The sequence below is a fragment of the Telopea speciosissima genome, chromosome 4 (assembly GCF_018873765.1).
Source record: "Telopea speciosissima isolate NSW1024214 ecotype Mountain lineage chromosome 4, Tspe_v1, whole genome shotgun sequence".
Taxonomy (NCBI): Eukaryota; Viridiplantae; Streptophyta; class Magnoliopsida; order Proteales; family Proteaceae; genus Telopea; species Telopea speciosissima.
Genome location: NC_057919.1, coordinates 50533320 through 50556400, shown reverse-complemented (window position 1 = coordinate 50556400; position 23081 = coordinate 50533320). Strand labels below are relative to the sequence as shown.

Here is a 23081-nt window from a genome sequence, read left to right as displayed (position 1 = left end):
TAGATGAGAGGGACCCATCAGCTATTTTAACCTTATCCCTTCCAAAAGTAGGGGAATAGGTATTAAAAAGGCTAAAAGAACCTGTCATGTGATCAGTGGCACTGGAGTCGATGATCCATGGAGTGGAGACAACCGATGCACAATGACCAGCAAAGGGAATACCTGAACGGGTAAAATGAGAACCTGGTGATGTGGAATAATTGGCAGTAGATGTAGTAGAGGCAGCAGAAGTCTGTAACATACGCCTAGGAGCTTGAAATTCTTTCTGGGAGAAAACCGGTTCAGTAGTAGGGGCTGTAGTTACACTTTTAGTGTGACTAGCCTGCCTTTAGGTTTACCACGACCACGTTTGGTCTCAAAATCAGCGGGCTTCCGATGTAATTTCCAGCACTGAGCCTTAGTGTGATAGGGTTTGTTGTAATGATCACACTTGATTGGCTCTCGTGCAGGAGTAGCAACAACACTCTCAGTAGTAGTAGAAGAGTTGGAACCAGCAGCCTGTAGGGCTGATCTCTCAATTGTAGTAGTCAACATCATAGCAGCCCGACGTGTCTCTTCAGTGTGAACATAAGAAAAGACCTGCTCCAATGTTGGGAAAGGAATCCTACCAAGAACTTACACTCGAATTGGATCATATTCAGCATTAAGACCAGCCAAAAAATCATAAACCCAAAACTGGTTCACATACTTGGAATAGGTAGTAATGTCGTCAGGTGTAGAGGGTTGAAATCGAGTTTAGTGATCCAATTGTTGCCATAAGCTCTTTAGGAGAGCATAGTATTTGGTAACTGACAACTCCTTCTGAGCAGTGGTATGGAGTGGCTTCCGGATATCATAAACTTGTGCATCATTCCCCAATTGTCCATAAGTTCCCTTAGCAGCAGCCCATATCTGTGCGGCTGTGTCAAGGAGAAGGTACTGGCTGGAGAGTTCAGAACAAGGACATAACCATAGCATCATTGGCATTCCATCGAGCTTGAGAAGGGGCCTCTTCAGTGGGCTGTTTAGAGGTGCCATTAAGATGGCCACTGCGTCCTCTTCCAGCCACAGTCAAAGCGAGAGATCTGGCCCACATTAGATAATTGGTGCCATCAAGTTTAATGGAAGCAGCATAAGGGAGGAATTCAGTCCTGGACTGCCCATCTCCTCCAGAAGTAGCCGTGGTCACATCAGAGTCTAGCATGATGAAGATAATCCTTGGCAGCAAATCAGAAGTATAAGACCTTAAAAATAAGGTCAAGTGATCCTCTTGGCAGTAAAGAAACTTTGAAAATAACAGCAGCAACAAGCAGCCCTATCCCCCAAAAATTGATAAGAATCAGGGTTTTGAAAAAAAACCCTGAAAGAGAAGATCGATTAGGATTAGGGGTCTTCAAAAAAACTCGAAAGGGGGCTGATAGTAATGTCGAGTCCTCCTTGAAGTAGTATGAATGAGATCTCCAAAGATTATCCCAAGCAAAGAACAGAAAACCCAAAAATCGATAAGAGTCATGGTTTTTCAAAACCCTGAATTGAGATCGATATTGGGTATAGGCTTCAAATAGGTTGAAATTTCTGGAATATCTGCTGTCCAATACTGCTATGAGCAATCTCCAATAGGTAAAAACAGCTTCCAAGGCAAAAGAGAAGCTAATCTTCAAGAAGGGGAGATCTCCAAAAATCGCAGGAACAAGGGCAGCAGCTATCGAACTTGGTATTTTGATTAAACCATCTGTTGAAGAGGTGGAATTGAGGGCAGCATCTAGATCGTATGATCACCTCATTAGATCTGCCCTAATAAGAGAAGAAAAAAAGGAAAGGAGAAAGAGAAGATCAAGTGGGAGAAGGTGGAAGAGAGGAACAATGGAAGGTGGTGGGGTTTTGAAAACCTAGATCAGAGAAAGTGGCTCTGATGCCAAGTTAACAAAACAAGAATTAGGAGAATGCTTGAATGATCAATATGATCACACAAGCCTATGTATTTATAATAAAAAGAGTTACAGCACAAAGTCTAAAATACCCCTAGCATAGCCGACTTAACTAAGGGATACATAAAACAAAGAAATAACAGTAAAAAGACCAGAATACCAATACCCCCACGGTATTCTGGTGTACATTATTCAACATCTTTCTTGTACCAAGAGCCTCACATGCGATCTAGTTACTTGTACTCTGATCCTTCTCAGATACATTGTATTCACTGTCAATTATTCCTCTTCCTCCCATCTTCAACAAAATGCTGGTAATAAATCAAGAAATGAAAATACAATAAAAGACAACCATAAGATTGCCGCACAATCTTATTTGGCTGCCAATCACCTCAATTATAGGGTAGCACTATCATCCATAAAGATTGCTGCATAATAAATTTTTCAATAATAATTACCTTGATCAATTTTCCACTTGCTGTCAAATTTTTTAATTTTGCTGACAATTGCCTTTTGAAGTTTGGAGGTGACCAGTATTGATCCTGCATGATAAAATAAACGGTCAGGCTTTTTAAACAGAATGAAGCAATACAATGGACAGCATCTAGTTTATTAAAAGGATTCCTATAAAGACTTGCACTCTTTCCCAACTAGCAAGAATAATTAAATTGGAATTGCAGATGAACTTGTTGACCAAAATCCCACACCCCCCCCCCCCCCCAAAAAAAAAAAAAAGAAGCAGATCTTCCTGCACCGGACTATGACTTGGTGGTACTTTTAAAGCTTGAAAAAAAAAAAAAAACTAAAACCAAAAGGCAATTAAGAACTCTAACAAGCTGATGTTTCACAAATTCCAATTTTTTGCTTTTGCAGACAAGTCGAGATTTTCACGCTATAATCCCATACATGATAGAATTGGAAATACCTCAATGTATGTTGCGATATCAGTCCTGTTAGAACCACCAGGCTCCTTCAAATTGGTTATTGCTTCCATTATAATATTTTCCAACCTAGAACCATAGAAGGAAAATCCAGCAGAACATGTCAAGAATCAAATGATTGCAAACAAATCACAGCACCAGGCAGTTCACTAATCCACCATTTGTTGTATTCCCACAAGTGAAAATAGGATAATAGAATGATGCAGGTGATAATATATAATAACCACTAAACTTGAATTTAAAGCTGTTGGCAACTCTAAAAGATCATATACAAACAACAACAACAACAACAACAATAATAACAACTCAGCCTTATCCAAACTAAATGGGGTCAGTTACATGGATCATTGCTCTCCAATCAGCCCTATTCGTGGTCATAACTGATACAAGACCTAAGCTATGCATGTCTTTCCTCACCACTTCTCCTAAGGTCATTTTAGGTCTGCCCCTGGCTCTTTTAGTTCCTTCAATCTGAATCAAATCACTCCTCCGTACTGGAGCATCCAAAGGCCTCCGTTGAACATGAACATGCCACCTTCAACCGTCTTCTCATAGCTTATCATGTATCGGACATAGTTCGAGAACTCGCGAGATCTCGATCGAGATCTTGTTTTTTTGGGAGGTCGAGTCGAGTTGGTATACGAGTTCTCAAATTACATTTTCTCGGTCGAGATCTCAGGTAACTCAAGATCTCAGGTCGACCCAGGTCTCAACCCATCTACTTCTTTAAAAGTCATCTAACTTGACAGAACTCGATATTTCTCGATCGAGTTCTGTCCAAAACCTATTTTCTTCCCCATTTGAAGGTTGTGACTCATTTTACCTTTTGATTTCAAGTTGTAACCTACGAGAGAGTTGATTCAACTGCACATTTGAAGGATTCAGCTACACATCTTCAAGATTCATCTCAAATTTTATATGCTTGTTGTGGAGCACTATATGCAATAGTGCAGCAACAGTATGTCATGGGAAGACAATGTGGCACTACTGGGGACTAAATACTTGATTCAAACTCAGTTTATGTGATGATAGTTGTAACTTGTAACATTGTTAAACAGTTTGATGTATCACTTTAACATTTCTAATGCTTATTTAAGTTGTTTAGTTAATTGAATGTTTTGCTTGCTTTCTATTACTAAATTATGTGTAGAGTAGGGTATTTTAGTACGTCGTCGCCTACCAACTTAAGGTCCGGAGCAAAACTCCTATTAAGACTTTGTTTTTGCAAAATCCGATAATGCCATTGTGTTTAAATGGCCTAAAATAGGCTGAATACCAAGTTTCAGACCCAAACTAGGTCTAAAACCCACCGAGTTGAGGTTTCGAGTTGAAAAAAAAAATGCACCAACTAGACCGAGGTCTCGGTTTTTCCCATGGTCGAGTTCCGAGTTTTAGTACCTTGGTTCGGAGCTACTCTCAAATCTGTTAGAGTTTATGTATTAGGGGTACTTTAGTCTATGTAGTTATTATAAGTCACTATAGTTATAATTTTATATTTTATTTCTCTTTTCCTTTTACCTCCCTCGGGAGGCCTTTGTAATTTCCCTAAGTAATTTGCAATGAAGTAATATAGGTGTGAGGAGGAATCTCTCCTAATACAGACAATTTTCTCAATCTCTCATCTCCTTCCTCTCTTCTCTTCTCTCCTCCTCTTGCTGCAAACCTCTTCTCTCTTACCTAGAATCGATCCAAGTTAGAGTTCTAACTTGGTATCTGTTAACAGATTTAGAATTAGAGTAAGGCTTGGATGATTAATGATAACCCCAAGCTCTTTATTTATATCCTTGAGAATAGAGGACAGAAATATAAATAAGCAATGTGGCACTAAAGCCCACATAACAGAAAAAATAAAATAAACAAAAAGAGGGTCCAAAATACCCCTACGGTTCTAACAGTTCTAACACTCCCCCTCAAGTTGGAGCAAATATGTCAATCATGCCCAACTTGACTAGATTAGGATGGAACAATTTCCCAGACAATCCCTTGGTGAAAATATCAACAACCTGATCAGTAGACTTCACAAAGGGAACACAAATCAATCCGTCTTCCAACTTCTCCTTGATAAAATGTCTGTCCACTTCAACATGCTTGGTGCGATCATGCTGAACTAGATTGTGAGCAATACTGATTGCAGCTTTGTTGTCACAGTACAACATCATAGGAAGATGAACAGGAATACCAAGGTCTTGTAGCAAGCCTTTCAGCCAAAGTAACTCACAAATGCCATGGGCCATAGGACGAAACTCTGCTTCAGCACTAAAACGAGCCACCACATTCTGCTTCTTGCTACGCCAAGTGACAAGATTCCCCCTACAAAAGAACAATACCCAGAGATAGATTTCCGATCTGCAGAACAAGCCCAGTCAGCATCGGTATATGCCTCTACTCGTAGGTGACCATGAGAAGACAAAAGAATGCCTTTTCCAGGAGCTGACTTCAAGTAGTGAAGAATCCGAAGGACAGCCTCCATATGAGAAGAATAGGGGTCATGCATAAACTGACTCACAGTACTCACAGCAACAGCAATGTCTGGACGTGTGTGTGAGAGATAAATCAGCTTGCCTACTAGTCTTTGGTACCGGCCTTTATCAACAGGTTCACGCTCCTTTTCTTTGAGACAAACAGTAGCCTCCATAGGAGTATCTAAAGGGTGACATCCTAACAAACCAGTTTCAGACAACAAGTCTAGGACATACTTCCTTTGGGAGAGAAAGATACCTTTAGAAGGCAACCTCAATCCCTAGAAAGTATCGTAGCTTCCCTAGATCTTTAATCACAAACTCCTGCCCAAGAAACTTCTTCAACCGGTGATCTCATCACCATCGTTACCAGTAACCACAATGTCATCCACATAGACTATAAGAACAGTGAGGTTTTTTCCAGTCCTTTTTATAAAGAGAGTGTAATCAGCATTACTCTGCTTATAGCCCACAGAAATCGTGGCCTTGTGAAACCGACCAAACCAAGTTTTAGGTGACTGCTTCAGCCCATAAAGTGCTCGCTTCAATTTGCACACTTTACCTTGATTATTTTCACAAGAAAACCCTGGTGGAATATCCATGTACACCTCCTTACCAAGTTCTCCATTTAGGAAGGCATTCTTCACATCCAGCTGTTGTAGATCCCATCCAAGATTGACCGCACAAGATAACAAAACCCGAACTGTATTCAACTTGGCAACAGGAGCAAAGGTCTCCTGGTAGTTAATCCCATGTGTCTGAGTGAAGCCTTTTGCAACCAGGCATGTCTTATATTGATCCACAGTGCCATCAACCTTCTGTTTGACCACAAACACCCATTTACATCCCACTGGTTTTTTCCCTGGGGGAAGATCTACAAGATCCCAAGTATTATTTTTTTTTCAAGGCTCTCATTTCTTCCAACATAGTTGCCTTCCACTTTCCATCTGCATAAGCTTCCTGCCAATTTTTAGGAACAGAAACAGAAGAAAGAGAAGACACAAATGCACGAAAAGATGGAGAAAGGGAACTATAAGAAACAAAGCGAAAAATGGGATGCAAGGTGCAAGTCCTAGTACCTTTGTGATGAGCAATCGGTAATTCGGAAGGATAAGTCTCACCAGGAGGAGGATGAGGATCTGGATCCTGAGCCGGCAATTGGATAGGTATTGGTGCCACAGTGGATTGATGCTGCTCTCTTTTGGAGCATCTCTTTTGGTAGGTGATAACATTCGAGTTGTCAATTCTCTTCTGAAATTCACTGATGGTCTTCTGGATTGGAGTCAACTCCCCCTGACTAGGAACATGACCATCATTATTTTCTACATGCTTCCCTTGAAAAGGGATCCCTGCGGAAGAAGGGGCAGCAGCCAAAGGAGACTGGGCAACAACCAAAGTGGGCTCCAAAGTAGGTTGGACAGTAGCCAAAATAGGCTCCAAAGGAGGCTGGGCAGCAACCAAAATAGGCTCCAAAGTAGATGGGAGAGGAGGAGCCTCAAGGGGAGGAAACACAAACACATCTTCACTAGGTCCAGAATTCTCCCCCTGAAGATGTGGGGATGGATAGTAGGAAAGACTTTCATGAAGAATGACATCCATACTGACCAGAGTACGACCGGAAGGGGGATGGTAACACTTATAACCTTTCTGGGTTGGAGAGTAACCCAAGAAAACACACTGCAACCTACGAGGGTCAAGTTTACCATGAGATTTCGTGTTTCTGGCATAGCACACACAACCAAACACCTTGGGAGGAACCACAAAGGTGGAGTTCCCATGTAAAAGTTCGGCCGGACTGCGGGAATCAAGAACACGAGAAGGCAACCGATTAATAAGATAGGTTGCAGTGAGGATAGCATCCCCCCAGTATTGGGAGGGAACATGGCGCGAAAACATCAACGCCGTGGTCACTTGCAACAAATGTCGGTTCATCCTTTCAGCCACACCATTTTAGGTTGGGGTATCGACACAACTAGTCGGGTAAATAATCCCATTATCAGCCAAATACTTTTGAAATTGGTTTTCCTTATACTCGGTGCCATTATCACTTCTCAAAACCTTGAGATTAGCCTGGAACTGAGTTTGGATCATTTTATGAAAATGCCGAAAACAGGAAAAAAGTTGACTCTTTGTGTGCATAAGATAAACCCATGTATGCCTAGAATAACAATCAATAAAAGAAACAAACCAACGATGACCAGAAAAGGAAGCTTTACAACTAGGGCCCCAAACATCAGAATGTGATAGGCAAAAATAAAGGGTTAGCTTGATCGATAAATCACTCAAGCCATTCATTCAATGCTGTTTTGTTAACATGGTATCAGAGTCAATTTCTCTGATCTAAGTTTCCAAAACCCTCCCCCCTCCCATCGGTTGTTTCTCCCTCCCTCTTCCTCTCGATCTCTTCTCTCTTTTTTCTCCTTGGTTCTCATCATCCACCTTAGGGCAGCACTAATGAGGTGATCGTATGATCTAGATGCTGCCCTCAATCCAACCTCTTAACTCAATGTTCTATACACCAGTTCGGATCGATAGCTTCTGCCTCTCTCCTCTGCGATTTTTGGAATTCTCCTTTTTTTTAAGATCAAGCCTCTCTCAACTTTGAAGGTTGATTTTCCTTGTTGGAGATCCATCCTAGCAATCCTGGACAGTACCTATCACAGCTCTACAACATCTTTTGAAGCCCCCTAACCTACATCAATCTCCACTTTCAGGGTTTTATAAAGCCCTGACAATTATTGATTTTTGGGTTAGGGCTGTCACCTATTGCTGATTTTTTAAGGAGAGTTCTATGCATACCAGAGAACCACTCAACCTTGATATCAGCCATTTTTTCTGAGTTTTTTTGCACAATTCAGGTCATCTTCTATTTGGATCTATTTCTCCAAATATCGATCCCCTTTTTTTTGGTTCTTCTTTGGCTGGCTGCATCGATCCCTTGCTGGTTCTGTCGATTGCTTCAGCCTCCTAGCTGGTTCTATTGATTGTTTGGTTGCAAGTATGTCAGGCTCAGATATTAGTACTGCAACTTTAGGGATTGATGGACAGACCAGGACTCAATTTTTACCTTTTTCTGCTCCTATCAAGCTCAATGGCACAAATTACTTGATGTGGTCCAGGTCTACTTATTTGACCATTGCTGGTCGAGGACTTACTGGACATATTATTGGGAGTACCACAATGCCAGCTGAACCTGGTTCTCTGCAAGATCGATGGATGTCCAATGATGCTATGGTGATGTCCAATTTGCTACACTCTATGCAACCTGACCTCTCCAACAACTACTTATTATTGGATACAGCCCATCAAATATGGGATGCGGCCAAGGAGACTTATGGGCAGGTAGGGAATGATGCTCAGGTGTATGAGATTCGCATGAAGGTTCATGACACCACTCAGAAGGAGTTGTCAGTTTCTAAATACTATGCTGCCCTCAATAGTTTATGGCAGCAATTGGATCATTACTCAGATTTTCAGCCTTCTGCTGCCGCTGATATTGCTGCCTATCGCAAACACGTAGAAAAATCTGTGTATGACTTCTTGGCAGGTCTGAACACTGAGTATTGTTAGAAGTATGTGTTGGAGGGTAAAAAGGGCAAAGACCCCTCTCGGAATTAGCGTCAGACAAGCTGGCGCTAATACCGAGAGGGCTTCCCCTCTTCTCTTCTTATTCCTTTTCTGCCCGTGTAATGCTGTCCCATATATTTAAAGATATTTTGGGTCTGGTCCCTCTTAGCATAGAGAAACCAACTTCTCCCTCATTGTTTTCTCTTTTCCTTCTCTTCTCCTTCTCTTCTTCTTCTTTCTCTTATTTACTCTGTATCAGAGATCATCTTATCAAGAAGGGCTTGCTTTCATTTCTTTCTTTCTCTCGGTTCCTTTCTAATACAATCAATAGAAGAAAGAGGGCTCTACTCAGTCTCGATTTGTAGTCTCAAGGGGTATCCTCTGCTGTAAGGGGTATCTTACCCCATTTCTAAAGTGTTGAAGTGTTTGGAAGGCTGCTCCAATGTTTTGAAGACATCGGTCAGACCTTCATCTCAGGATTGATGTCTTTTGTATTGATTTGTAGGTGATTGGATCCATATTTTGACTTGATTTCTTCTGCTGGAGTATTCCCAGCCTTGATATCGATTCTTAGATCGATTTTTATGGGACTGTTGTGATCTGATATGGACTATTATGGATGTTATTGAGTTTTATGGGTTATGAACTGTTTGATTGAATGCCTGAGTCACTGTTCTTGAACTGTTATGGATGTTCTTGAGTTGCATGGGCTATGAACTGTTTGATTAAATGCCTGAGTCAATGCTCTTGATGCTTTCAAGCTATGTACTGTTTGGCTGACCTGTTGTACACTTTTCGGTGGATCTATCTGCTGCCTTGATTCCTAGTGCTTGTTTGTGGGTTGTTACTATTTCTTTGGTATCTTCTTGGTGGCCTTTATGGGAGAAACATCTAAGGAAGCCAAGGCTGTAACTGAGGTGGTGTCCTCATCACCAAATTTTCTGACCTCTAAGAAGTTAGAAGGCAGCCAGAATTTTCAGGAATAGCACAAGATTGTGGCATTGGTTCTCACCGGGAGGGGCGAGAAACATCACTTGACTAGAAAGAAACCTGTTAGCATGGATGATGATACTTGGGAGGTTACTAATGGTCGTATATTGGGTCAGATGTTAAACTCTATGGATAGTAATATTGTAGATCTTGTGACTCATACTGATACTGTCAAAGATCTATGGGATTATCTGGCCGTCTTATATTCTGGACACAACCACCTCTCCAGGATTTATGAACTCTCCCAAGAGTTTTATCGGGTTGATCAGAAGGGTCGCCCTTTGACCCAACACTTTGCAGACTTCAAGAGAATGTATGAAGAACTGAATGCTTTGTTGCACATTACATCTGATGTGACACAAATGCAACAACAACGTGAGCAATTGGCAATTATGGGTTTCTTGGGTAGCTTGGGCCCTAAATTTGATTCTATTCGATCTCAGATTCTTGGAGGTGTTACAATTCCATCTCTTGCGGACAATTTCTCTCGGGTTCTTCGTGTGTCTCATGACACCACTTGAGTCTCTTCTGGTGATAGTACTGCTCTTGTGACTTGTGAGTAGTGGCCGCAATAGGGGTCGTCAACCTGCCCAAATTCCCCCAGCTGCATCTTCTGTTAGTACTCATGATTCAACTGAGAGTCTGAGAAATCTGGTCCAGTGAGGACTTGCCATCACTGTGGCAGACCTGGTCACATTCAGCGCTTTTGTTGGAAATTACATGACAAACCTCTACAGTCCAAGATAGCTAACACTGCCAATGTTGACCCTGCAGTCCCATTTGTACCTATGGAGGACCACCATGTGACTTTGACCATGACAAAGGAGGAATATGTTTGCTACAACCAGGGCAAGGCTTCTCAGGACATTTCTTCCACTACTACTTTTGTTCAGACAAGTAATGCCAATGCGTGTCTCTCCACTTCTAGGCCCTGGATTATCGATTCAGGGGCCTTAAACCATATGTCTGGAACCTCAGGTATCTTTTCCTCTTTACAAACTTCTCATTCAAGTGTTACTTTAGCTGATGGTTCCTGTGCTACCTACAGTCAAAGGCACTGGTACTGTTCAGCCCACTTCTTCCTTGTCCCTATCTTCTGTCTTGTATTTACCTAAATTTCTTTTTAATCTCTTGTCTGTTAGCCAACTTACCAATGCCTACAACTATTCCATAACCTTTTTTCCAGATTCTTGTGTCTTTCAGGATTTGCAGACGAAGAAGACGATTGGTAGAGGCAGGGTCTCTGGGGGCTATATCTTCTTGAGGACACTTCTTCAATTGCTTGTTCGAGCACAGCTACCCCTCATCAGCTCCATTGTCGACTTGGTCATCCGTCCTTACAGAGTTAGCAAAAATTGTTTCCTAGTATGCATTCCCTTTAAGTCTTAAATTGTGAGTCGTGTCAGTTTGGAAAACTCCCCCATGTGAGTTATCCCCCTCATGTCAACAAATAGGCCGTACATCCCTTTTCTTTAGTTCACATAGATGTATGGGGTCCTTGTCGTGTGTCTTCCAAGTTGGGTTTTACATATTTTGTTACTTTTGTTGATGACTACTCTCGTGTGACTTGGTTGTACTTAATGAAATGTCGTTCTGAATTTTCTCTATCTTTTCTTCATTTATTGCTGAAATTAAGAATCAATTTGGGTCTTATATTAAAGTTTTGCGTAGTGATAATGCACGGGAGTATTTTTTTGCCCCTTTTTCTGACTATATGACAGCTTGTGGGATCATTCATCAGTCCTCCTGTTCTGACACACCCCAACAAAATGGTGTGGCTGAACGGAAGAACTGTCACTTGATGGAAGTGACTCAGTGCCTTCTCTTTAAAATGAAAGTAGACAAGTCTTTCTGGGCTGATGTAGTGTTAACTGCTTGTTACCTTATCAATTGAATGCCCTCCTCTATCCTAGGTGGGGCATTCCTCATGCTTTGTTCTTTCCTTCTGAATCTTTATTCCCCTTGCCACCACGTGTCTTTGGGTGTGTCTTCTTTATTCGAGACCATACTCCAGGGTTATCGAAGTTAGACCCCAAAGCTATTAAATGCATTTTTGTGGGACATTCTCGTGTTCAAAAGGGGTATCGATGTTATTCTCCTATTCTTCACAAGTATTTTATTACTATTGATGTTTCTTTCTTTGAGTCTCAGTCTTATGTGCATGAGCCTGTTGTTGATCCTTCTTTAGATGAGGATCTTCCCCTTTGTGTTATTCAGCCTCCTATGTACCCTCTTGTTGCTCCGTCTCCTGTGCAGCCTCCTATTGTTCGGCCTCCAGTCATTCATGTCTATCACCATCACCCTCGTCCCTGGGAAGAAGTTACTGCACCTATTGATGCTCCACCTGCTGCCACGTCTTTGCCATCTGTGGATCCTACCCTTGATCCTATCTTTTCTGATTTGGATCAGCCCATTGCTCATCGGAAAGGTACCCATCAGTGTGTTAAACACCCAATTTATTTTCATGTTTCTTATTTTGGTTTATCTTCAACCTTTCAAACCTGCCTTTCCACTGTAGCATCTCATCCTATTCCTAAGAGCATTGCAGAGGCATTATCTATTTCTGGTTGGAGGACATCCATGCAAGAAGAATTACAGGCATTGGTACATAACCACACTTGGGACCTTGTTCCACTGCCCCTTGGGAAGTCTGCCATTGGTTGTCGTTGGGTCTATGTGGTCAAAGTTAATGTTGATGGATCTCTTGCTCGCCTGAAAGCTCGATTGGTGGCTAAAGGCTATGCACAGGTGTATGGTGTTGATTACTTGGATACCTTTTCTCCAGTTGCCAAGCTCTCCTTTGTTCGTGTCTTGATCTCTCTTGCTGTCTCTCATCGGTGGCCTTTGCATCAGCTCGATGTCAAGAATTCCTTCCTCCATGGAGATCTCCAAGAGGAGGTGTATATGGAGCAACCTCTTGGCTTTATTGCTCAGGGGGAGTCTGGCTTAGTTTGCAGATTGAAGAAATCTTTGTATGGATTGAAACAGTCTCCAAGGGCCTGGTTTGGCCGATTTACAAAAGTGGTTCTTGAGTTTGGTTTGTCACAATGTAATAGTGACTACTCTCTCTTCTACGGCCAAACAAGTACTGGAAATTTTTTTTTGATTGTATATGTTGATGACATTGTGATTACTAGTGATGACCCTACAGGAATTGATAGTTTGAAAACTCATCTACAACAGGGATTTCAAACTAAAGATTTGGGAAAGTTGAATTATTTCCTAGGAGTTGAAGTGGCTCAGTCCAGGAAGGGAATATCTCTCTCACAGCAGAAGTACACTCTTGACTTGCTTACTGAGACTGGGATGCTAGGGTGCAAACCTCTTGATAACCCAATGGATCCCAATATCAAGCTTGTTGCAGATGAGGGAGATGCCCTTGATGATCCAAAAAGATACAGAAGGTTGGTTGGAAAGCTGAATTACTTGACATTCACTTGACCTGATATTTCATTTCCGGTTAGTGTTGTAAGTCAATTCAAGTCATCTCCTAGAACACCTCATTGGGATGTTGTCATTTGGATTTTAAGGTATCTCAAGAAGGCTCCCGGGCGAGGATTAGTGTACATTGATCATGACCATACACGAGTTGAGGGATTTTCTGAAGCAGATTGGGCTGGATCACCAATTGATCGGAGATCAACTACAGGCTACTATATATTTGTTGGAGGGAACCTTATCTCACGGAAGAGTAAGAAACAAAGTGTAGTGCCTAGATCAAGTGCAAAATTAGAGTACCGAGCCATGGCACCTGCTATTTTTGAGCTGGTTTGGTTGAAGATGTTGTTGACTGAGCTAGGGTTTGAGAGTTCTACACCAATGCAATTGTAGTGTGACAACCAGGCAGCAATACAAATTACCTCAAACCCCGTATTCCATGAGAGAACTAAACACATTGAGGTGGATTGTTACTTTGTAAGAGAAAAACTCCAACGAGGCGTAATCTCTACAAAGTATGTCAAGACTGGAAAACAACTTGCTGATATTTTTACTAAGTCTCTAGTAAGTGGGAAGGTTGACTATATTTATAACAAGCTGGGCATGATTGATATATATGCTCCAGCTTGAAGGGGGAGTGTTAGAAGTATATGTTTGAGGGTAAAATGGGCAAAGACCCCTCTCGGAATTAGCGTCAGACAATTTGGCGCTAATTCCGAGAGGGCTTTCCCTCTTCTCTTTTTATTCCTTTTCTGCCCCTATAATGCTGTCCTATATATATAAAGATATTTTGGGTTTGGTCTCTCTTTACATAGAGAAACCAGCTTCTCCCTCATTCTCTTCTCTTTCCCTTCTCTTCTCCTTCTCTTCTCCTTCTCTTCTTCTTTCTCTTACTTACAAGTATGACCCTATTCGAGTGCAAGTTCTTAGTCAGTCTCCTTTCCCTACACTGGAGCAGTCCTATGCTTTGGTACATACTGAGGAGACTTGTAGGGCTGCTATGTTCCATACTTCTACTGTAGATTGGTCTGCTCTACAAGTTGGTTCCAGCCCTGCTCCTATTACTGATGGCACTCCTACGGCTCCTACGCCTACTACTTCCACCAAGGAACCTGTTAAGTATGAACACTGCAACAAACATCACACTAAGGCCACTTGCTGGAAACTACATGGGAAATCTGCTGATTTTGAAGCCAAACGTGGTCATGGTAAAACTAAAAACAAGGCTAATCACACTGAAAATCAGGGTGGCTGATGGCTCCCTCTTTCACATGACAGGCTCTTTCAGCCTCTTTCATAAACATTCACCCACTTCTGGCAAGGTAAAAGTCAAGGTGGCTGATGGCTCCCTCTCCTCTGTTTCAGGAAAGGGTTCCATTAGTTGCTCATCCTCCATTACATTGTCTTCCGTATTATATATTCCCAATTTTACTACTAACCTTCTTTCCATTAGCAGTCTTACTAAAGATCTGAATTGCAAAGTAACTTTTTTCCTACTCATTGTGTTTTTTAGGAACTAGAAACGGGGCGAATGATTGGATGTGGTAAAGTGCATGGTGGATTGTACCTGCTTGATGATGGTCGTCTTCCTTCTACAGCATTACCTTCTCAATTGTGTTAGCCTTCCTCCTTCTCCTCTAAATTGCACCAATGGCATTTTAGATTAGGACACCCCCTCTTAGGAACTCTATCCTATTTATTTCCAGCATTGGTTAAAAACTGTAATAAGAAAGAATTTTTTTGTAAGGCCTGTGTCTTAGCCAAACAGACATGTTCCACTTACCATATTTCTAATAAAAGATGTTCTTCCCCTTTTCATTTGGTTCATACTGATGTGCGGGGTCCTAGTCGCAAAGTGTCTATTTCCTGATCATCGCTGGTTTGTCTCCTTTATAGACGGTTACTCTAGAACCACTTCGGTTTACCTGATGCACATAAAAAATGAAGTTTTTTTTATGTTTTCAATACTTTCATAAGATGGTTCAGACCCAATTTAATGTCACTTTCAAAATTTTAGGGAGTGACAATGGGACAAATATATGGAAGGTTAGTTCCAAAAATACCTTGCTGCCCATGGGATTATCCATCAGACCACCTGTGTTGATACTCCAGCCCAAAATGGTGCGGCTGAGACAAAAAATGGCCATCTCTTGGAGGTGGCTCGAGCCCTTATGTTTGCTCAAAAAGTCCCCTCTTCTTATTGGGGGGATGTTGTCCTCACTGCAGCCTATTTGATTAATAGGTTGCCTACTCGGGTCCTTGAGTCCAGGTCCCCAGCTGAATTCTTATATGGCTCCTCTTCTTTGTCGTTCCCCCTAAGGTGTTTGGCTGTGTTTATTATGCTAGGGACACTAGATCCTCTAGTAAACTTCAACCCTGTGGCCTCTGTTGCATATTTCTAGGATACTCTGCCACCCAAAAGGGGTACAAGTGTTATTATCCTCCTGACAGACGTACTATGGTAAGTATGGATGTTATTTTTCATGAGAGTCTTTCATATTATTCGTCCCCAGCTCTTCAGGGGGAGAATTTTAGTGAAAATGTGCTGACCATAGAACCCCCTCTTCAGTATGTACATGATGAGGCTGTTCCTGTTCCTCCTGCTCCTGCTTCTGTTCCTCCCTCTACTTCAGGGGGAGATGTTCCTATACAGGGGGAAACAATAGATAATGCTAATAATGAAGTTCCTATTCAAGGGGAGCTAACTCCAGTCCAAAAAACCGTTAGTGATTTTCAGAGGAGGATTGATGATTCTAATTTGAAGGTCTATACAAAGAGCCGCACCAGACATAAGCAGCTTCAATTCACTAAAACACCAGTACCCATCCCATTGCCAAACCCGGATCCAGAACCTACTACTCCACCTAGTAAGACTTCTTCTCTTGAGCTATCTATTGCTGTTCGCAAAGGTATTAGGGCTTGTACCCAACACCCTATATCCCATGTTATTTCCTATGACTCCTCTCCATCTTTTCGTGCATTTGTCTCTTCTCTTTCTTCTGTCTGTATTACTCAAAATTGGCAAGAAGCTCTATCAAATGGAAAGTGGAAGTCAACAATGATGGAAGAAATGGAAGCCTTAAAGAAAAATGACACATGGGAGCTTGTGGTTCTTCCACAAGAGAAAAGCCCTGTTGGGTGTAAGTGGGTGGTTGTGGTGAAACAGAAGGTGGATGGCACTGTGGATAGATATAAGGCACGACTCGTGGCAAAAGGGTTCAATCAAACATATGGAATTGATTACCAGGAGACCTTTGCCTCTGTTGTAGAGCTGAATACCAAGGTACTAAAACTCGGGTCTCGGTGCCAACTCGACTGTTGGAAAAACCGAGACGAGTCGAGATCTCGGCGATCTCGCCGAGTTGGTGCATTTTTTATTTTTCAACTCGAAGCCTCAACTTTGGGTCAACCCGAGATCCGGACCCGAGATCCGAGATCTCGCCGAGATATGTCGAGTTTTGTCCAATTAGGTAAGGTATTTAAGTGGTAGGTGAGTTAAAATAATGGGTTGAAACCGAGATCCAACCGAGATCCGAGATCTCGCCGAGATATTGCACTTTTGAGACTCGCAGGCAATCTCGTCTCGGGATTTCGAAAATCCGAGAAACTCGGCGAGATCTTGAACTATGCTGAATACTATTTGAGTTTTGTTATCTTGTGTAGTTAATCTTGTATGGGATTTACAACAGTTGGATGTGAAGAATGTTTTTCTCAATGGAAAACTTGATGATGAGGTGTATACGGATATTCCACCAGGTTCTCTTGTGACAAAACCCAAGGCAAAGTGTGTAGATTGAAGCGTGCACTTTATGGGCTGAAGCAGTCACCTCAAGCGTGCTTTGGCAGGTTTCACAAGGCTATGATTTATGTAGGCTATAAACAGAGTAATGTTGATCACACTCTTTTTATTAAAAGAGTTGGTGAAAAAAACATTGTTCTTAAAGTCTACGTTGATGATATTGTGGTAACTGGAAATGATGGTGATGAAATCAGTCGTTTGAAGACCTTTCTTGGACAGGAGTTTGAGATTAAGGATCTATGAAAGTTAAGGTACTTTCTTGGGATTGAAGTTGCTAGATCTTCTAAAGTCATCTTTCTCTTCCAAAGGAAGTATATCCTATATTTGTCGACAGAAACTGGTTTGTTAGGATGTCACTCTTCAGATACTCCTATGGATGCTAATGTTCGTTTTAAAGAAGAGGGTGAACCTGTTGATAAAAGCCAGTACCAAAGGTTGGTAGGGAAGTTGATTTATCTCTTACACACGTCCAGACATTGCTATAGCAGTGAGCACTGTGATTCAGTTCATGCATGATCCCTACTCTTCCCATATGGAGGTTGTTCTTTGTATCCTTCACTACTTGAAGTCACTCCAGAGAAAGGCATTCTCCTGTCTCCTCATGATCACCTACGGATAGAAGCATATACTGATGCTGATTGGGCTGGTTCTCCTAACCGCAAGTCTATCTCTGGGTACTGTTCTTTTGTAAGTGGCAATCTTGTCACTTGGCGTAGCAAGAAGCAGAATGTGGTAGCTCGTTCTAGTGCTAAAGCAGAGTTTTATGCTATGGCACAAGGTATTTGTGAGTTACTATGGCTAAAGGTGGATAGGCATTTTATCAAAGACAAGTTGGAAGGACTGATTTGTATTCCTTTTGTGAAGTCTGTTGATCAGCTTGCTGATATTTTCACCAAGAGATTGTCTGGAAAGTTGTTTCATCTTGCTTTAGTCAAGTTGGGCATGTTCGACATTTATGCTCCAACTTGAGGGGGAGTGTTGAATAATTTACTCCAGAATACCGTGGGGGTATTCTGGTCTTTTGGGTTTTATTTTTTATGTACTGCCGACTCTCTTAGTACAGTCGGCTAGAGTACAGACAGTTCTGTCCTAATTTTGTAATTCCTTTTCTTACAAATAAAGGGCTAGCTTGATCGAATAGATAATTCAAGCCATTCATTCAATGCAGTTTTGTTAACAGTTTCCCATTGTACTCTTTTGAGTTCTAGCTTCATTTTCTGGCTGCCATCAGTACAACGATTAAGTAAACCATTCTCAACCAAAGTGTGTAAGGTATCCTCTAAAGAAGGTTGAGGTGTGAGAACTCTCTGTGGACCTCTCCCATGAACTCTCATGGTATGATTTGCAGTTGAATGATCAGGCATCCCCTCATCAGTTATGTGATAATCATAATTTTCAGGCATGGAGGTGTGGGAAGAAGACTCATCACATTGCTGTTTATAGGGCAACAACATCATTGGACAATCGTCCAAGATTTTCTGACAGCTGATTGATGGATTTTTGAGAGCTGGTCATATCCGGATTTCCTGTACCAGTGTCTACCATGGCTGAAGATTAATAGCAAGAGATCAACAAGTAAGATGTGGACCAGATTCAGGTCAAATGTACTTTTAATTACAGAGAATAGAATATCAGAATAGAAATCAATCCAACAGTTGGATTCTGAAATCTGTAAGAGTTTTACTTAATCAAGGAAGCCTATAGCATCTAAGCAGAACCAGATATCAGGAGATTTCTCACAAAATAACAAATGGTCAATTGTAACACGATCAGATCAAAGGGCCTATTAACCTGGATGAACAGAGTTAAACGTAAACAAGAATTGATGGTGATTAATAGGCACCACAGAATCCTAATTGGACAAGGAAGCTCAACCAGAACAGAAACCGATGGTATTGCCGTACTGATTTGAAGAAGTAATGCAGAATATGAACCAGCTGTGGTGTTAACTAGCAAGTAATCAACAGAACCAATTAAACAATGACCAGATTCAAAATTAAAAACCAGAGGTAATATGCACAGGATGTACTGACCTGTATTTCAGCTACTTAGAAAGATAAAAGAAGGTGGGAAAAAGAGAAACGACCTGAGAATCACCACCCAAGGCCTAGGTTGGAATCACCACCAACCCACCTGTTGAATCACCACAACAAAGTTCTGATTCACCACAAAACTTTGGGAAGCAAGAGCTTTCTTCATTGATAAAATCATGGGGTAGGCTCTAGACCTTACATTGCTTTTATAGAAACTAAAGTGTACTTACAATAGGAAAGAAAAGTAAAGTTGTTATAATGGGTACAAGGGTAATATTGTCTATAGGTGTATTATGGTCATTGTATCCATTTTGGAATGTTTTTCCTCCTATTATAAGTAAAGAGGCAGTGAGCACATTGTTCACAAGTCAGTATTCACAAAATTCCACATGGCATCAGAGTGGGAATCCATCCGGGAATCCTGGAAATAATCTTTCTTTTCGGTTCTCCTCTCCCTTCTTTCTCGCGATTGTGACCTAGCCCCACCACCACCACCGACTGCCACCCACCTTCTCCCTCACCTCCACCCTTCTTCCGCCCTTTTTTCTGCCTCCCACCACTCTCGGCCACCACCCAGGCCTTCTGCCTCCCTTCCGCCACCTCTCTTCCGTCTTCCCAAAGTCCTCCTGACCACCTCTCTTTCTCGCGGGAGGGTTTCTCCGCCTCTTCCTGTACCGCCTCCCTTTTCTCACCCTTGGTGGTGAGTTGACTCCCACCAAGGGGTGATTCTGCTCCCTATGTCTTAAACCCCTTTTGCGATTTTCTTTATTCCTCCCTGGTGATTTTTTGTTTGCGGTTTTGATCCAACAGCCATGCCAGGAGATTCCGACCTTACTACTGCATCCTTTGGACAAGAAGGCACTTCTCAACGTGATTTCCTTCCGTTGCCTACCAGCTCCATCAAACTATATGGCAGCAATTACTTGATGTGGTCTCGCTCCTGCCTCTTCGCTATCGGTTGTCGTGGTCTCTCTGGCTATATTACAGGAACGGTAGTCAAACCAACTGATGCCGGTTCTGCACAGGACAAGTGGGTGACTTCTAATTTTCTTGTTATGTCCGACCTTGTTAACTCTATGGAGCAAGAAATCGTCAGGCATTATCTTCTTCTTGATACGGCTGCGAAGATTTGGAAAACAGCCAAGGATACTTACTCTCAAGTGGGCAATGCTGCCTCACGTTATGAACTTCGCCAAAAAATTCTTACGACAAAGCAATTGGAGTTCTCTTTCCCAGTATTATTCCAAGTTGTGTAGCATGTGGCAACAACTGGATTTTTATGGGACATTTACTACTACTTGTGATGTGGACACTGCTGCGTTTGAAAAGTGGGAAGAGGACTTGCATGTTTTTTATTTTCTTGTCGGGCTAAACATTGAATTTGATCAGATCCGGGCAACAGTGCTCAATCGTGATCCTCTTCCGACTCTTGAACAAGCATATTCTCTTGTTGCTGCTGAAGACAGTTGCCGGACAGCTATGATTCAGCCTGTTACCAAAGAACGATCTGCTCTTCTCTCTGGCTCGCAACCTGCTGCCTAGGGAAATTCTGTTTGCGGTACTTGGAATGATCGTATGAGCAGTGATCGCCCTCTGGTCAAGTTTGATTACTGTGGTAAGGAACGTCATACCAAGGAACGTTGTTGGAAGCTTCATGGGCTTCCTATAAATACTCGTGGGTGTGGCCCCAATTGTTCTACTACTGCCATGGCCAACCAGGTATTCTCTGATGATCAATTTTCTGATCAGACCGGGCCTCTTTCCCAAGACGATATGCAGCACCTTCGCACTTAGATGACCAAGCTGGACCATAATGCTTCTTCTTCTTCCACATCTATGGCTGCCTCTACCATTTCCTTGCCCGAAAATTCTGGTTCAGGTTTTTTATTTAGTGGTAGTTGTTCCTCTGTCGATTCCACCTCTTGGGTAATTGACTCTGGCACAACAGATCACATAGCAAGTTCTCCTTCCAATTTTTTGACATACTCTCCTTTACCTGATAATACCAAAGTTCGTGTTGTCGATGGTTCCCTTTCCTCCATCTCTTGAAAGGGGACTGTGCAGTGTTTTCCTTCTATGTGTGTTTCCTTTGTTTTACATGTTCCACAATTCTCTACTAATCTCTTGTCTTAGTAGTCTTACCCAGGACTTGAAATGCAAAGGAACCTTTTTTCCTACCCACTACTTGTTTCAGGACTTGGACACAAGTCGTATGATTGGTAGTAGTAAGATGGATGGTCTTTATGTGCTCGACGGTTCATCTCCAAAAAAAATCTGCTTTGGCTTCTCACGCACCTACTTCTAACACTTCGGATTTTGCCCTTGCTGAACTCAATAAATGGCATCGTTGTCTTGGCCATCCGTCTCTTGGAGTGCTTTCTACTTTATATCCTAGTTTGATTAAACATTGTAATCCCAACAATTTTACATGCGATGCTTGCACTTTTGCTAAACAAACTAGAGCTATTTATCCCATTTCTGACAAAAGAAATTTAGTTCCTTTTGGTTTAATTCATTCGGATGTGTGGGGCCCTGCCCGGTGTGTGTCGACTTCTGGGTACCGGTGGTTTGTTACTTTCATTGATTGCTTTTGTAGAACCACATGGGTTTACTTGATGAATTAGAAAAGTGATGTGTTTACTTGCTTCCTACTATTTCACAAAATGGTTCAGACTCAATTCGAAGCCCGTGTGAAGATTTTTCACACTAACAATGGGAAGGAGGACATGGACAGCCGCCTTCGCACTTACTTTGACTCTCATGGAATTATACATCAGACATCGTGTGTTTACACACCGACACAAAATGGCATTGCTGAACGAAAGAACCAACACCTATTGGAGGTTGCTCGCTCCCTCATGTTTACCATGAATGTCCCTCCACGGTTTTGGGGGGGATGTTGTCCTTGCTGCTTCCTCTCTCATTAATAGACTGCCTACACATGTCTTGGATGCTCGCTGTCCCCTTGACATTCTTTTGGGCAATTCCTCTTTTGATGTACCTCCAAAGGTGTTTGGGTGTGTTGTTTTTGCCCACAATCATCACCATATTGGTAAGCTTGATCCTCGCAGATTACAATGTGTTTTCTTAGGATATTCCACCACTCAGAAGGGTTATAAGTGCTACCATCCCCCTACACGATGGCGGTTGGTCACTATGGATGTTGTCTTTCATGAATCTAAAGCCAATTTTTTACCCACTACACCTCTTCAGGGGGAGCCTAGGAGTGAAGAGGTGTCTCCTCTTATTGAGCCGTTGGAAGTTGATGTTCCCACTGTTGAAGAACCATCCACAGAAATAGAACTTTAAGAAGAGATCACTGGGCAAGAACAGGAACAGCCACTAATACAAGGAGAAGTTGAGCAGCCTCTAGTCCAGGGGGGACTGGAAAATATGGATACTTCAAGGAGACATTTGCCAGAGGAACATGGCACAAAAAGACTACCACCACTGAACCATCTCCATCTGTACTACCTGCTCTAAGTTCTACTTGCATTGGTGATGGTTCCACTACTTCCCTCTGGCTGGATTACTGGCACCCTATGGGCATCCTTCTCCATCTTGTTAGCCCTAGAGTTATCTACAGTTCAGGCATCCCCAGAAATTCTCAGGTTGCTGATATCCTCGACCCCTCTGGTTGGGATCCGCCGCCTTCTTCTCATCAGACTCTCTCCAACATTTGGTTTGCTCTCCCAACCATCAATCTTGGGAGAGGTGATTGTGTCATGTGGTCACCTTCCAAGTCGGGTTCCTTCTCCGCAAAAGCTGTCTGGGATCATATTCGCATCAAAAGTTCTCCTACTCCTTGGAGAAAGCTCCTTTGGTTCAAGCATCACATCCCCTGTCACTGCTTCACAGCCTGGCGAGCGCTCTCCAATTGTCTTCCAACTCAGTCCTTCCTTCGCCCCCGCCAGGCACCAGATTGTTGCTTCTCCTTCTTGCTGCCT

The 23081-nt window shown here is 42.2% G+C and overlaps 1 protein-coding gene across 3 annotated transcripts in view; it reads right to left on the bottom strand.

Annotated features, from left to right (window-relative positions):
- LOC122660451 (telomere repeat-binding factor 1-like) overlaps positions 1-23081 on the bottom strand; it is a 48347-nt gene that overhangs the window by 12719 nt on the left and 12547 nt on the right. For all 3 annotated transcript variants that reach the window (XR_006332692.1, XR_006332693.1, XM_043855758.1), the window contains exons 5-6: positions 2833-2917; positions 2366-2449 (exon numbers count right to left, since the gene is read on the bottom strand). Coding sequence is in view for 1 of the 3 variants with exons in the window: in XM_043855758.1 (XP_043711693.1) it covers positions 2366-2449; positions 2833-2917 (169 nt within the window). In the remaining 2 variants the exon portion in view is untranslated. The remainder of the gene's footprint in view (positions 1-2365; positions 2450-2832; positions 2918-23081) is intronic.